The sequence below is a fragment of the Plectropomus leopardus genome, chromosome 16 (genome assembly GCF_008729295.1).
Source record: "Plectropomus leopardus isolate mb chromosome 16, YSFRI_Pleo_2.0, whole genome shotgun sequence".
In the NCBI taxonomy this organism is placed as follows: domain Eukaryota; kingdom Metazoa; phylum Chordata; class Actinopteri; order Perciformes; family Serranidae; genus Plectropomus; species Plectropomus leopardus.
In genome coordinates this window covers 2,350,453-2,366,919 of record NC_056478.1, presented here as the reverse complement: position 1 = coordinate 2,366,919, position 16,467 = coordinate 2,350,453, and the positions used below count along the sequence as shown (strand labels likewise).

The 16,467-nt window shown below is 38.5% G+C and overlaps 1 protein-coding gene across 3 annotated transcripts in view; it reads right to left on the bottom strand.

The window, feature by feature from the left end:
- The window catches only part of LOC121955923 (centrosomal protein of 128 kDa-like), a 64,951-nt gene that overhangs the window by 45,744 nt on the left and 2,740 nt on the right, over nt 1-16,467 (bottom strand). For 2 of the 3 annotated variants that reach the window (XR_006106646.1, XM_042504011.1), the window contains exons 4-13: nt 15,912-16,030; nt 14,930-15,021; nt 13,627-13,699; nt 11,345-11,467; nt 8,380-8,466; nt 6,509-6,583; nt 6,222-6,369; nt 4,842-4,981; nt 1,963-2,034; nt 1,481-1,666 (exon numbers count right to left, since the gene is read on the bottom strand). Coding sequence is in view for 2 of the 3 variants with exons in the window: in XM_042504011.1 (XP_042359945.1) it covers nt 1,481-1,666; nt 1,963-2,034; nt 4,842-4,981; nt 6,222-6,369; nt 6,509-6,583; nt 8,380-8,466; nt 11,345-11,467; nt 13,627-13,699; nt 14,930-15,021; nt 15,912-16,030 (1,115 nt within the window). In the remaining variant the exon portion in view is untranslated. The remainder of the gene's footprint in view (nt 1-1,480; nt 1,667-1,962; nt 2,035-4,841; nt 4,982-6,221; nt 6,370-6,508; nt 6,584-8,379; nt 8,467-11,344; nt 11,468-13,626; nt 13,700-14,929; nt 15,022-15,911; nt 16,031-16,467) is intronic. The other variant, XM_042504012.1, reaches the window with a different exon arrangement.

Sequence of the window (16,467 nt, the reverse complement as noted above, 5' to 3'; positions counted from 1 at the left end):
CCTGCCTCCAGCAGACGTCCACCCTGCACGGCTGCTTCTGGTGCAGCAGACCTGACAGCACGCCTGACACACATCCACATATGGCTTTCACTACTGACTTCGCTGATTTCCACACGCCGATGTTCATCTTTGAATGTCTTAGTTTAATAAATTACAACTGATTTAAATAAATCTCAACGGCCAGCCGCCATGACAGTCACAAAGACAGTGGGAGGGGCGTAACCCTAAGTGGGGCTGAGCATAACGAGAAAATCAAATCTGATATTTTTGAGCAAATACCTTAACCCTTAGGGCACACTTTAATACCACACACACTCGTATCGCTCTGCGCACAAAGTGTGCTTTTCAAAATCAGGCTATAAAAAATATTATACATCAATATTTTTTTTAAACTAAAATCAGTCCTAACTAAAAATATCAAATATTCATTAATTTGCAGAATTGTAACCCTTTAACTGCCAGGTTTTTGTCATGATGCTACTGTGTTTTTAGATGAAAACAACACAATAAATGAATTACTTTCAATATACTACATGTGAAGTAGTTTTTCAGGGTTTTTATGATCAATCTGGGATATATCAATGATTTGCAGCAACATTGAATATGACAGTGCATCTAGTGGAAACGGCATGTATTTTGTCCATCTGCCAAATATGGTAAAAAATGAGGTGGAAAACAGTAAAAAATAGCAAATTCCAAGCGAAAAGCCCAGAATGACACCCAGAAATAATACAAGTCATGTTTTTATGCTTTGATGGCCGTGGGATCAAAAACTGAAGTTTGAATGGGTTTCAATGGCACATTTTTTGCACTTAACAGTATGAATTTAACAATTCTGTTTTCAGAGCATATCAGAGAGCTGAGCTGGAAATTCCAAAATTAAACAAACACACACAATCTTGCCAGAATGAATGCCATATGCATAAACACAGCCAAAAGTATTTAAAAAATGAGGAACGAAAAGTTTGTAAAATGCACCAAACAGACCCAAAGGTTTACTATCGATATTGTAGGGTTAACTATTGGTGCTTTCACAAAATATTCACACAATGAAATTTTTGATAAATAATCATCAGTAAAATGGATATAATGACAAGTGGGTTAAGACATATAATAGAGTTGCTAGAATATTCTGCTGAATTTGGAAAATTACATCATTTTACTGTAATGCAGCTTTTAAAACCAGAAAAAGAAATCACTAGAAAGACTTAAAATATTAAATTATTCAAAATGTAAGACGATATTGCCCTGTACTACTTTAAAGCACACGGTTATGATCAGTTTTCCCCTTTAGATGTTGTTTTAAATTCCACTCCTTGCACTTGGAGTATTTTTAAAAAAGGGCAGATCAGTTCATTGGACTCGGTGAGTTTCTGAGATGTCCGTTTTCGTTATAAAGATCAGTGGTCACTTAGCCGCAGCTGCTACCGTAGGCTGCGGGGTCAAAGGTCGTGTAACTAGTGTATCTGCCTTAACTGACCTGCGAGGCCTTGTCGGTGTGGAAGTGAGCCTCAGCCCTCGACTCCTCCAGCTCCTTCTGCAGCCTCCTGCACTTCGCCCTCCACTGCCGCACGGCCTCTTGGGCCCTGGCCTTCAATTCGTCTCTGCTCCTCGTGCTCTCCTGGAGCAGCGCCTCCGTCTCCCTCCTCTCCGCCTGCCCTCGGCTCTGAAAGGATGAGCGAATTCATAAATACGGTGCGTATTCATTCTTTATAATCTGAATCAGTGTTTTAAAAGTGTGGGGCGGATTGTTAAACGTCTAACAGGCTTAATTCTGAAGGATCTCATTACCGCGGCGTCTTTACATTGTAATTTTGTGAACTTATGGCACAGAATGAAGCGCTACACTCAGCATGCTTCCAATTTAAATCTGCCACTAGAACAAGCACCCTTCGTTTGAAATCCTTGAAGTAAATTACCTTTCTGCTGATGAAAACAGTATGATGCGACATGAAAAAATACCTGCATCTCCTTTAACTGCTCCAGCATTCGGAGCTGCTGTTGCTCCCGTCGCGCCAGGTCTGATGACAATTCCTGAGAAATAGAGAAGAGAAAAGGTCAAGGACGTGTGTGTTTGTGTGACCACGACTGCTGCTAATGGGAGGAAAAGGACAGAACAGCGTGCGGGGTGCAGAGGAAGGGGTTTAGGGCGATGGAAGTGAGGAGAATGAAGAAAAAGACAGACGGATGTAAAAAAGAAAAAGTATGAGAGGTTTTAAAGGAGAAATTCACCATGTTTTACGTGGATACCCAATTAGTGTGGATGATAAAACCTCAAATACTAAAAGGCGTCTGAACAACTGACTTCACTGTTCGACTACGCATCGGAAGAAAACAACATAGATCTACTAAGTGGTACTAAGTACTGTTATAGTTAAGTTCAATTAAGTATTGTTATGATTAAATTAAAAAAACAACCTTGGAAACAAACTCGCTGCTCTCAGGTTCAGATTCTGCAAAGATTTGCAAGTTGCTCTGGGGCTCCGTGGTCACAAAATGTGACTAAATGGCTGCGATCAGAGCTCTGCAGATACATTCACACGCTACTACCACTCATAAAGTTAGACTGTTACCGCAGCACCGTTAAACGTGATGATTTATTCTCTGTAAGCTGGAAACAAACTAACAGCTCTCCAGTTCATATAATTAATAGCATTTGCAAATCACAGTGGTGCTTTGTGAGTGCAAAATGTGACTAAATAATCACAATCTGGAGCTCTGCAAAAGCTCTGTGTTTTGTGTGTCTGTGAGAGGCTGAAAGCCGTAAGAGAGAGAGGGTAAAATGAAACGCAGAAACGAGTCTCTTAGCCGGTGGCTAAAAAAAAAACAAGACAATTTACACTCCCCGTGTTCAAAGTAATTTTATGCATCACACTTGAAACAACCTCAAGTACAAGTTACTAGGTAGATTTATCTGTTTTATTCATTCATTCATTTACTTGTTTATTACTTATCAACAACATTATATTCGATAAGTCAGCCACCCCTTGTTGAGACTGTATTTATGCTGCCTACCACTGGATTATCTGCAGTGCTGGTCTAAAACTTATTCAGAAAGGAAGAGTTTCACTGGATTACCTTCATATCCAAAGAAAATCACAATCACTTTAAAGTTCGATTGAAGTTTTAAGTGAAGGGCAGGTGAGGTTAGCCGGGTGCCGTTTAGGTATTTCTGCAGAATAAGGCTGCCAGTTTGGAGTAATTAGTCATAGCCTGATTAGTCATAGGCCTATTAGACTGTGTATAAATTCAGTCACTGAGAAAATTGAATCTTCCACCCTATTCTCCTCATTATACTCCAGTTTTGCTCATTTACTGTTAAAATGAAACATTTTCAACGTCTATTTTGATCTAGACATAAAAACCGTGAGAGACGCCCCAGGTGATACATGCAAACACCCACTTCATCTTTTAACACCTACTCGGCAATAGGGGAAACGTGGGAGTTTAAACACATTTTTCGGTGAAAGAAACATCAGAGATTAGAGGAGTGTGCCAATGCTTTAAGTGCAGCTCTTCCTACTAACATTTTATTGATACCCACCGCAGCCTTGAATACCCCTGCATAGCAAGGGAATTTTTTTTCTTCATGTTTTTATGTCTTGTTACAGTGATGGAAGTGACACGTCGCACCAGTTTGAGGAGGATAAATGACTGCTGGTTGACTCCTGATCTCCTATTCCAACTGTCACTTCATCTGACGATTCTAAGAGGATCAAGTGGCGTGGAGTTGGCGGAGGATGCGACCACGGATGAGAGGCACCCGACAAACGGAAATAACCGCGCTCAGGGTGGAGACGCCGACACGGGAAAAGTCAGAAAGCATGCTTCTGTTGTTTGCACTCCTGCTGAGAAATCCTCCGTGTATTTATACGTGAGGGTGTACTGCAGAGACAGCCGCGTAGATGAGTGAAGCCATATTCGCACGGGACTCGTATTACCAGGGGACCTCGTGTGATTTAGAAATCAGCCCCCCATGTCTGTGTTTTGTGTGCACAGGATGAGCAAAGTCTATGTTTTACTCAAATCTGCTGACATTTTCCCCAGATATGATGTGAACAGTCATTTTTAACTCCACTCTGCACAACACAAAACATTATAGTAGACATGTACAGTGTAAACAGCCATTTTCAGGGAGGAGACGCCAGACGCAGTGCCGGTTAAATATAAACCGATATCTTAAGGCTATAACACTATATATATAGATATTTTTAAATGTCGTTTAAACTAATGTTTACTAAAATACAACATTACTGAATGAACTGCAGTTACAACAAAGTTAAATAAAGTAGCTATTGTCATATAATAAAGTTGAATACTTTACTGTTATAATAACATTTAATAAAATACGATTATAAGAAGGTTAAATTAAGTAATTTACAATGAAATTTAAATAGTATTGTTATAATTAAATAAATCAGAGCGGGGCCCATGGTGCTCTTTTATTCCCACTGCAATACACTTTATAAACCATGCAAGATCGTCATTGCTTTTTTTCATGTAGCTTTGCACACGTTTTTGTTTTTATCTTAAGAACTGTGAGAGGCTTTTCCATGTTGTTTGAGCCCCAGAGCGAAGGCAATTTCCTGTCACTATGTGCTGGACAGTAACGTTTTTCAAATCTTGAATAAGCTGCTACACAATGAGTATATTTGATATATATCGCCCACCCTGAGTTCATATACACATATTACCCACACTGTTATGACCAAAAGCTGGTTAAAAATCAGCAAAGTTTCCCTTTTAAGGAATGACATGCGATGCCTTCCCTGAACAGCTGCTGCTAAAACGTCATTGTTTTATGTAAAAACACACTAAAACACAATTTATGTGACACACACCTCCACCTGTAAGCTGAGTTGGACCCTCTCCTTCTCCTTGCGGTCCAGAGTCCTCTTCAGTTCTTCAACCTCACCGAGTACCGAGGCTGTGCGCAGCTGGGCTCGCAGCTCCGCCACTTCTTTCTCCAGGCTCAAACGATCTAAACATACACACACAAAAACACAATCACACAATCACACACACACACACACACACACACACACACACACACACACAGGCACATAAAGTGTTACAATTGATTTCTACATGTGGAGACAAGTAACATAGAACGAGTGACAGCGAACTTAAGGTGATTGATAGAGAACAAGAAGTACACTGCGCCTTCTGCAAAAAGGCTAAAAGCACAGGCATGAGATAAACATTTTAAAGAGACTCATTATGATTTTCTCATTTTCTGCACATTATATAATCAGGGCTTCTACAGGTTTCATACACTTGAATTTAATGCATTTTAAAACTTTCTCAGGATAATTTTCAAGCATATTTAAGACTCATTTTTGGACAAATCGTCATATTCATATACAAACACTACAGGTTAGGTTTTTTTTCTAAATTATCATTAGTATATATATATATATATATATATCCCAGTATGTTAACATTTCTCCAGTAAACCTCTTTGTGTCTGTGATAAATAAGTAAGTAAATACATTTTAACTTTTTATGTACTTTTAAAGGAGCATGCCATTTTTGTTTGGTTTTTGTTATCAGATTAATGTGTAATATTTTTTATAGCTTGATTTTGAAAAGTGCATTTTGTGCACAGAGCGATATGAGTGTATGTGACATTAAAGTGGGCTAAACAATGTTAAAATGTTCTAGCAGAAACCCAAAATGCAAGTATGAACCTGAGACAGGCCCCCTCAAAGCAGAGTCAGTTTTTCTAAGCTGACTCTGAGATTTATTTCACCTCTTTACCTTCATATATTGGACCACTTGACTCGGTCACTCGAGGCAGACTGAGCGTTTGCAGACGTGAGCAGAATTTAAATGAAGTGGTGTGAGATGTGAATGAAGGAAGATTCTCTACGATAAACCAACATGCTGATAGTAAATTATTTCACCTATTTACCAAATCAGTAAAAAAAAAAAAGAAAAAATTCTTATTGAGCGAGTACAGAACTTTATACGAGCTTATAAGAATCTGTCATTTTCAAACTTTCACTGCCTTTAAAGCCCTTTGATGCCTTCAAATCAATACCAATAAAAAATAAAACTGAGAGGTATTGATGGGTGAGATTTCCAACACTTTTCTCTAAGCAACTCACAATCTTCTCTCCTATTTCTGCCGTTACGGAGTTGGCAGTAATCTTTAAACCCGCCCATTTAACCTGCATCCAAATCCTCTCCGTCTTCCTGTTTTTTTGTCGTTCCTTCACCTCCAGACTTAAATCCGGTACCTGTCCCTCGCTGTCCCTCCTCCCTGTCCGAGTGGTTGCCGTGTGGCTGAGAAGTCTCCGGTCGGGCCCTCTGCAGCTCAGTCCTCTCCCTCTTCGTCCTCAGCAGCTCACCGCGCATGTCCTCCACCTGGAGCCGTGCGAGCAGACACAGAGAGACATCCGGCTGTAAAACGACACTGAAGCTCTTCAGAAGACGCTGCTCTGTTTACAGTTTTGTCCCCCGAGGTTTAATGTACGTCTGCATATACAATCAGGCACAAACAAACCTGTTGGACGAGGGACTCTCTGCTGTCCTCAGACTGCTCCAGACGTCTTCTCGCTCTCTCCAGCTCCTGCTCCATCTGACGGGAGCACAACAATAACAATGTCAGGACGATACATAATTTATTTATAAAGTTCATTTGATAGGGACAAACAAACAAGCTGTAGTGACTTATGTTTCACAAATATAGAGATCATAGCTAATACTAGTTTCCAACTCCAGCCCCAATTAGGCTTTTAGTTAAGAGAAATCAAAATGAAAGAAGATATCAAGGTCACATACAATAACAGTTACGGTAAAAAGAAGACAAAAAGGTAAATATGTTAACACAGAAAAACAGAGTAAAAAAATATTTAAAAAAACACACCAATATCAATGTTACATGCACTTACAAAACTCAACTATAAGACATTTCAAAATAATTAAAATTGCTCACATCTCTGATTTTGCTTCAGCCAACCTTTAACACTTTTTGTTAAAAATCTTAATATCTTGAGTTAAATTTATTTCGGCTGGCAGTGTGTTTCACAGGAGAGCCTGTGGAAGTGTTTTGGAAATTGCTGGAGAAGCAGCAAGAGTTTGGTGTGAATAAGCTTCGTTGTCAGAATGTCATTATGTGTGCAGAATTTATTATCTACAATCTGAGTTGAGGCAAAGTTGAGAAAATATTGGGAATATTCTTTTTCGGGAGTTTTTCTTGGGTGATGTGAGGGTCTAAGGGCAGAGGGATGTCGTACACTGTAAAGCCCTCTGAGGCAAACCATGTTTTGTAATAATGGGCTCTATAAATAAAACTGACTTGACTTGAAAGGGGTTATATTTAATTTTCAGCTAAAAAGTGTCGATATACGAACTGCTTCGGTAAAAACATGAATGCTAACTACCTTACCTGCCTGGTACAGGGTTCCTGCAGCTTAAGGTAAGGTCGATTTAAGAGGACATTCAAGTAGAAGCCCAGTCCGCTCTGATTGGTCAGCTGGCTCTCTCTATGCACAGTCTATATTATTTGTTACACTGTGACGTCACCAAGTTACAGAAGTAAACACTGAAACTCAAACGAGCTGTTTCAGGCAGCTCAGGAGCAGAGAGGGGTCCCTTTGGCAGGGACTTAAGGCTTTATTACTTAGGAGACCTTTTACAACCACTACAATGCTACACAAAACAACAAAGAAAAGGGAAAAACCCCAAAAGCATAATAGGGCCCCTTTAAAAAAACATATAAAAAATGGGGGCACAGTTGCAAGTTGCTCCCAGTTATAAACTTTAGTATCATTGTCTGTCTGGACTACAAGTGCTGCCAATTCAGTAAAAAGATGCAGGAAGAAATACGCATCATCTTTATAAAGCAAACTTTCATAACACTAAGTTCATAACAAGGTGTAGGGGTCGCCCGATATTGGTTTTTCAGGGCAGGTACTGATACCGATTATTAGTACTCAATGAGACCGCTAACCGACATTTGGAACCAGTATGCATTTACAATAAAAATGAAAACATTTTTGTCAAAATTTTGAATTTGGAATATAACAAACTCCAGCAAAAAACCTTGTTTAAATGCTTTTAGCAAAGGTTTAATCACAACTGAAACCTTCAACATCAAATACAGCAAGTTCCCTGCAACTTTTTTTATAAAGTTCAGTGAAAATTTAAATAAAAAATATCTCCCTGAGGTTTTACAAAGTCAAAGTTCCTCCCATGCTGACACTTTCTTTGCATGTATTGCAGACTGCCTGCCGTTGGTTGAGTGTAATACACACACTTTTTCATTAACTAATTTTATCGGCGATCATTAAAATAAAATGCCGACACAGATAATCTGCAAAATACCACATATTTTTAACACAAAAACCTTCCTGTGAGACTAAATATATTCACCTTGGTCTTCTCCCTGTCTGCCTTCAGCAGCCGGGCTGTGAGGGCCTCCTCTCTCTCAAGGCCTTGAACTTGACGTCTCCCTGAAGTCTGCAAAAACACAATTTACAGGCTGCAGCATGTATCATTACAAAAGCACACACATAAGAGTAGTGTAAGAATGCAACACGAGAGGTGCTGTTGCATCACAGCTTCCCCCATCTCGTCGACTTGGAAAAAGATACTGGCATCATGGTGGATTTGTACAAGAGCTCAGATCCCACTCAATCCCACTCATAGCGAGCGGGCTGTGATGATGAATTACCGGCTGCTAGCAATAACATCTACCCAAGTGACTCATCATCTATTTGATTCACATCACAGCGGGCCCATCGGTGGGGAATAAATGTGCCCTCTGCTCTCCCTCCTCTCCTGCTCTTTAGTAGTAAAAGAGATTATTTTCCTCTTCATGTCCTCATGCTTGTTTATTTACCCTTAATTTTTGGACAAATGCATTATTTCCCATCGCCCTGGGCCCTGCTGGTGTCCCATTAGGGCACTACCGAGGAGAGGATGCAAATGAATTGGAAGCTGCTATCATTAAACAGTGTGGTGAAAAAAGGTCTAATTCACAAAAGGTTATCAGTCGGGTTGCAGCTACACAGCGCCCCTCTGTGGTCTGCCCGTGAACTGCAGCAGAGTCTAAAGGGCCCCTTATTAGCTCCGACAAAACGCTGTCCTCAAAACCAGCAACCAAGAAATAAATGCTTGAGTTATTTCATAAATGAACTAACATTATGTTGATGGTTGTGTAATATGGGTGATTTGTGTGGCTAAATGGAGAGAAGCAATGTAAGACAGCAATAATACAACATAATGTGCGACTGTGGGCATCAAGCTTTGAGTCTACATCACCAAAGTGCACCTAATGACAGAGCTCTCTCAGCTATAGTGCTTTGAGACAAATGTACGCCTGATGAAAAAAAAAAACATGATTGGCATGAAATGTGGGAAAGCAGCAACTGCTTGCTTAGCGACCATTTGCACTGCATCCCAGTAATTGCCTAGGTGTGCTTTATAGTCTCGTAAAGGTGACACAGTGGGAATGCTGCTTTCACAAACAAGGGAGCACTGCAGTACATTAGAGGAAAAAAACCCTCAGTGACGAGCGTGGAGGAATCTGGAGATTTTTTTTTGCATGCTACAGACAACACTCGGTGAACAAATGCATCTAATACCAGCATTCATACACATTTTTATCAATGGGTTTTTTCCCTGGATGGGAAAAAAATGGCCAATGGCGCAGGCTTTTTTTGTCAGTTATTAAATTCTAAAAATTTATTGCTGCTAATGGTCACGCGTGGGTCGAAAGAGTCCTGCAGACTTGCTTTCTCTTGACTGCCTCGTGTTGAAAAGATAGATTTTCACTGAAAATTAGAATTATTATGAAAGTCTGCGTGTCGTATGTGATGTTTCTTTGTTTGCCTGCTTTTTTATTTTTTATACATGTGTGCTTCATGTGTCCTTCACGCTGGCTCGTGTTCGTTTTAAGCGCTGACACATACGATCAGTGCTCCGTCACGGTTTTCACTGGGTTTCCTTTAACGCTGAATGCTCCTCTGTGAGCTTGGGTGTCGTTCTTCTGTTTTGGTGTGACTTGTTTCTTTAGTATAACATTAACCTGCTCGGGGACTGCAAATAAAAATTGGCTTTTGATGTTAATTAATGTGTGTTGTCTCTGATGAATAGTTAAAAAAAAAACAACATTTAAAGTGTACTTCACCCCCCAAATGACCACCGATCTGATTCGGCGGACACGACTCTGAGTCGGCTACAGCCCTGTTCAATTCAGTTATAAAAAGTACGATTTTAGCAAAACTGCACGTTTTTGGAAAGTACTGAGCACGTGACTGAATAAATGAGACTCGAGCTGTGTGAGCGTTTTCAATAAAACATTTGATAAACTGTAAAACCTCAATTAATAGCCCGGGCAATTATTTACTTAAATCACTGAACTCGACAGGCTTATATTTGGGACAGGCGTTTAATTCCTTTCACACAAAACTACTGCTGAGCAAAGATGGGAAATATAATCAAATTATTTATTCAACCCAGAAGTTAGCAGGAAATTTATTTAAAAAAACTACAAGAAAACTACCTGTACATTTGCCCAAAAAAACTGGAAAGAAACCCACCAGAAATTAAAAAGAAAATTCATACAGATGACAAAAAAATCAACAAATGACCTGAAGCAATGCTTAAATTCAGAATAATTCTGTAAAATAATTTAAAATAAATAATTATGATAATTACAAATATAGTTGACCGGACATTTTTCCTTTGCTTCTTAAAAAGTCTCTCTCTTGTTTACTATGCTGGTATTACTAACACTGTGAGTAGGATGTCAATATTGCCAAAAGTGTAAACATATATACATATTTGTATGCGTGATCTAAGCAGCTAACTAACTTTATCTCCAGCAGGTCGCCAACAACCCGAGTTTTTGTGTCCTAAGAACAATAAAAATGAGCTGCACGGTGACCAGACTGAGCCTGTAACAGAGACAGGCCTCTATGTGTCGAAATGTGTCGCCACACAGAGCTAGTAAAAGAGACTGGGCTTTTATTTGAAGTTTTACGGTAGTTTTGCTGTTGTTAAATATGATGTTAAATAACTTTAAGGCTTCAATTTTGTTCATTTTTGGGACTTTTGATTCACTGTTGAGGCATACGTGAAAAACAAAGTTTTCTTCGTGGACAAGACGTCACACGGGGAGTTTTGGATGTGAAAATGGTGATTTAAAGGGTGAAGTATTTCTTTCAGTATTGTTTTATTCCATCTTGTCTACATCTCTTCCCTGAGTTTTGTGCCATCATGTCTCCAGATTATTTGTCAGTGATCTTTTCGAATGTGAGAGAACACGCGAGTGTCAACCGCGAGGTGTGGGATGGAAAGATAACAGCAGATGAGTGGTGAGGAGGAGTGTCACCTCCTGCAGCTCGTCAGACACGGCCGCCCGCTGATCAGGCCTCCTCTCTCTCGCCACGCCGCTCTGCTCGCTGTGCATCTCTCTCTCCAGCTCCTGCAGACGCCGCTCCACACGAGACGACACCTGCAGACAGAGAGACGGAGGACGCCTGAGGTCACGCAAACATCACCGGCGCGGGGATGGCAGCAGGATATGATAAATGAGACAACAGGAAATTAAAAGTGTGGGTGACAAAAATATATAAATATCTTCCAGAGCTGAGTGGAAGTAGGACATTCACGGCGCGAGAATTCCCGTCTGATCAGGAAGCGTCACATCTGCCTGTAAAAGACAGTTAATACCTTTATCTCGTCACGTTCGCAGACGCTCACGGACGCGACGAGATAAAAAATATTAAACATGTTTGCTGTCATTTGGAGCAGCGTTTGTGTCACAGTAGTGATGGTGCAGCCATGTACCTCAAAATTAGACTGAATATTTCCTAAAGTTAGACTGTTTTTCCTTAAAAAAAAAAAAACCAACACAAAAAAAGTAAGTTCTGTGTCAGAATCTGAAAGATTGTTTTTTTGTGATGGAAATGGATGAGGATGCTGGAGAGAATAGAAAATATGAATTGGTATTTGATCCAAATGGATTATTTTTATTCTTTTTTTTTTTTATTCTATATACTGTATATATATACAGTATTCTATATACTGTATATATACAGTATATACAGGGTATGAGGTTTGGCTGAGCTTAATGACAACAAACTTATTTTTAAACTTGATTTTAAATCATTTTAAATTATCTTTTTATCTTTCAACCTCGTCTGCACTTTTGCTATTTTCAATAGTGATTTTTTAAAAGCATTTAGTAATTAATTTTGCCTTGTATATCTCATCTCTTTTGTCTTTTATTGTTTTTATATTTTATTGCTCTGTAAAAACGCTTTGAATTGCCCTGTTGTATGAAATATGCTATACAAATAAAGCTGCCTTGCCTTGCCCATTTGTTTGGTATGGGGTATAAATGTATTTTCTACTGTCTCTACAATAAAATAACAGAATTCATGATCTTTTCAAAATTTGACCTTTAGTTTTCAAATTACAGTTTGTATCTCCAGAGGTGTATTGCCCACTATACATTTAAAACTTTAATAATTAATTAATTTGCAAATTTTATAAATATTTAAATAGCTACTTTCTTTCATGTTTTGCATACATTTTTAAGTGAAACAAACTGACTGTAATGTTCTGAATGCCCGAAACAAATCTGAGCTTTCAATGAACCGCAATCTATTAACATTTCTCAACAAAACATTTAATTCCTGTTTTTTTACTATCATCGTCACTGTGGTGCTGCTACACTTTCAATATCCCATCAAGGACACTTGTGGTTAGTGGAGAATTTATCTGATGCAGTGAAACAAACTGGAGTAGCAGCTAAATCTGATGACCCATCAGGCAGAAAAATAATAAGAACAAATAAATAGCAATAAATGTTTTGACTTTTGTATTACTGATCATCTGTAGAGAATAGGCCTAAAAACATAAGTACATCTGTGTGTTAGTATTGCTAATGTTACAGCCTTATCTGGGCAAAGTATCCTCCAGGATACAGATACTGAATACCTAGTAATCAGAGTCGTAATAATGCAAACTATTATTTTTCAAAAAAACAAATACAAGTGTTGAATTCTACATTCTGCACACAGATAAAGCACTGTATGCAGAACAGTTTACATGCTACTGTTAACGCACTTTTGTCCTCTGTATGAATTGTTTGGTTTTGTTTTGTTTGTTTTTCCTCTTTCTTTTTTCTATAATCTGTTACCTGCCAAAGGACAACGGATGTAAATTAGTAGTCCTGCTAACTCCGGCACATTTACAGTAGTATTTTATACTGATGTTCATTAATATGCTATGTCGGGTTTAAATTAAATTATAATTAATCCAATTAAATTAAATTGAAATCATGCAAAAACAATGGACAATTATACATATGAAAAACCAACACATGTACCTCATGGCCATCAGCACTGTTACATTTTGGAATTTGATACCATTGACTATATTTTTTGCAGGAAGTCACATGACCTGAATAGTTCACCCGCCTCCCCCTTCAGTGTTTCACATTATTATTAAATTCACCCACTCAATGCCCCTCCCCCCACAGCCTGTCAAATGACTGTATCTCCAAAATTACAGAAACTGTTATTCAGGATGCATCCGCCCTTCCTCTGAAGTCCACAGAGCTAGAAAGCAAACTTGACGGTGTTTGAACGCGCTGCTACGACTCACCGCAGTCTGCCTCGGGTAGGTTGTCATGTGCTCTGTGAGGCTCTCCATCGCTCGCCTGGTGTCGATATCAGACCTATAAAAAAAAAACAGACAAATCAGGCACACTGAAAGTATTCACACATCACAGCTGGCCGGTCGTTTTTGAAAAATCATTTCCCAGGACGTCATTGATCAGGATGTGAATGCATAATCTGACGCCGCTAAAAATAATGATGCGGCTTCAGATGTTGAAATATAGCGGCGGATCAATTCGGTCTGGTCAGCGGCAGCAGCGGGGAGGAGAGATTTTTTAATAACCCGAAAATGTCAAATTCTAATGTGTATTGAGAGAGAGTGAGATTGGCTGTCGTTCGACTTTCTAGAGCCACATCTTTAAGTTCTCAATGATATTTTATCTTCTCTCACAGACCCAATAACCGTGCATTTGTTTTCAAAGCTCAAGCAAAACTTTTAATGTACAGAGAATATAAAAAAAATTCAATATCCTGCACAGGCCCAGTAAGAGCTCAGACATAAGATTATGTGGGAAATAATGATGAAAAACTCTAAAAGAGAGACTAAGAGTCCCCTTGAGTGTGGATGACTAAATCAGTGTGTCGTCAATTCAGAAAGCTTAATTCAAACTATTTTTCTCTTTGAAACCGGAGGATATTGACTTGATTTCTTTAAAAAAAAACATGGAATGACGACAAGCAATGTAATTAGAAATCGGCCACCAATTACCAAGAAATTGTTAAAAAAAAAATTACAAGAAAATTAGTGGGGAGAAAAAAATAAAGTAAAAAACAAATCAAACTAGAAAATGACCTCAGCAAAATGCACAAAAAAAATTTATAGCATAATTTCAAATTTACAATTAGAAGACTTATAAGTACAGTTTTCTGTGCATCTTTTCAGATTTTTTAAAAATAATGTCCTTGTCACGTTTAACTATTTTTCGCAGTTTTTTTCCCGTAGGTTTTTACTGTTTTTGAAAGAAATCAAACTATTTTTTTTCATGTTTCAGAGGTTAAAATGATTGTAAAAAGGCATCTAAATGCAGTCAAAGAAAAGTGATGACAATCCAGGTTTTAAAGGGTTAAGGACATGCAGACTGAGGAAAGCAAGGTGATTTAGTGTTTCATTTTAATTTATGTTCAAGACGAACTAAAGCTAGACAAACCATTTGTGCTTCTTGTTAAAATGGTGGGAGACAAAACAACTCAGTTCTAAAAACCACCTTGTCTTATAAAAAAAGACAAAAGCTGGTGAGTTCAGCCGTGTCCTAACTTGTGTGCTTAGTGTAAACAACATAGAAACATACTTATTTCTCCTGAGGATTTCTCGATCCAGGTCGTCCGATATTCTCTGCTGGTCACAGCGCAGATCCCTCATGGATTGGTGCAAAGTGTGAATCTACGCGGGAAAGACACCGAATACAAAACGTCACACACGAGTAAACAGGGTTTCTACCGCTTAAAGACAAGTTCGATTTAAGACCTTTGAACGCTGCTCAAAATACCATTTAAGACTAATTTTAAAAAAAACGAAACTGAAGCAAAAACACAAGCTTACATCAATTATTTAAGGTTAGTGACAACTTGACGTTTTTTGAAACATACAACCTGTTTTTTTGTTGTGACGCAGACACAAGTGTAACAGATGTAGGAAATATACGGCTATTGTTGGAGGGTTTTTGGGTCTTTTTTTTTCTATTTCTCTCTAAACGCATGAGTCTGATTCCTTGACTCTCATTTTACAGAGTCTAAAAAACTTTAAAAAACTTTAAAAAACGTTGCAAAAGACTTTTTGCAGTTATCCCGATCTGTGCCACATTAATGCGCGAGGCATTCAGTTAAGTTTGGGTTTTTTTTTAAAAGAGATTTTTTTTTAACATTTTACATTCTACGTCAGGAGTATGAAATCTTAAACTTCTCATTTCTAAGCATTTTTAAGACCTCTGATACCAAATAAGGCCTTATTTTCAGATTTATGGATCCTGTGCTTTTTAAGACTTTTTAAGGACCTATGGGAACCCTGGAAATGTTCTTTCATTTCCTTTACAGTTATACACATGCTGCAACCACTGCGGAAACAGCATTTTGAAAAAAAATAAGAAAGAGGCGCTCCTGAACACACTATAGACCTAAATACTCACACGAAAAGTATGTAAATGAAATCTTAAGCCCTTTTCAAGATTAGCATAATAGTGTCACATCAGTGTTGTTGACTCAGTGTGCCCTCCTGTGGAAACTTCCTGACACTACTTGACAGCGTGACACCGATCGGTCTGTCACTGCTCTTACATCCTCTCCTGTCAGACCGGCATCCCTGAAGCGAACGCCGGCAGACTGAGACCTCCTCCTCCGTCCTGGCGTGCTCGTGTAGTCCTTCAGAGGAGATGTAGGGAAGAAACGCTGACCATCTGAAAAAACAAATGTTCATAAGTTAAAAAGTGTTACAGGAGGAGCACGAGAAACAAGCATCACAAACTCACTGTGGAATATCTTCAGTGTGCTCTTTTCATGCTTTTTTGGTCTTTTTTGTAAATTATTTCTGTGTTTTCAGCCTTTCTGTTCCATCTTGTAGCAAATAAACCAGAAGTAAGAACGGGATTACTTCCTGCAGATTTAGGAGGTAGATTGAAGGCTTTTTTTTAAAGCCACTCAGACTTAAGTTTGAGTCAGATAGTTTTATATATAATAATCAAAACTGAAGGACAAATTTACATTGCCCAAATTTTTATTGTAATATAATTTTTTTTTTTTTTTGTCCAGTGAAAAGTTAAATTATCTGTCAAATGTTCAAAAAACAACCTTTTTTAAATTGAGATACATAGAGGCAATGAATATATTATGTCTT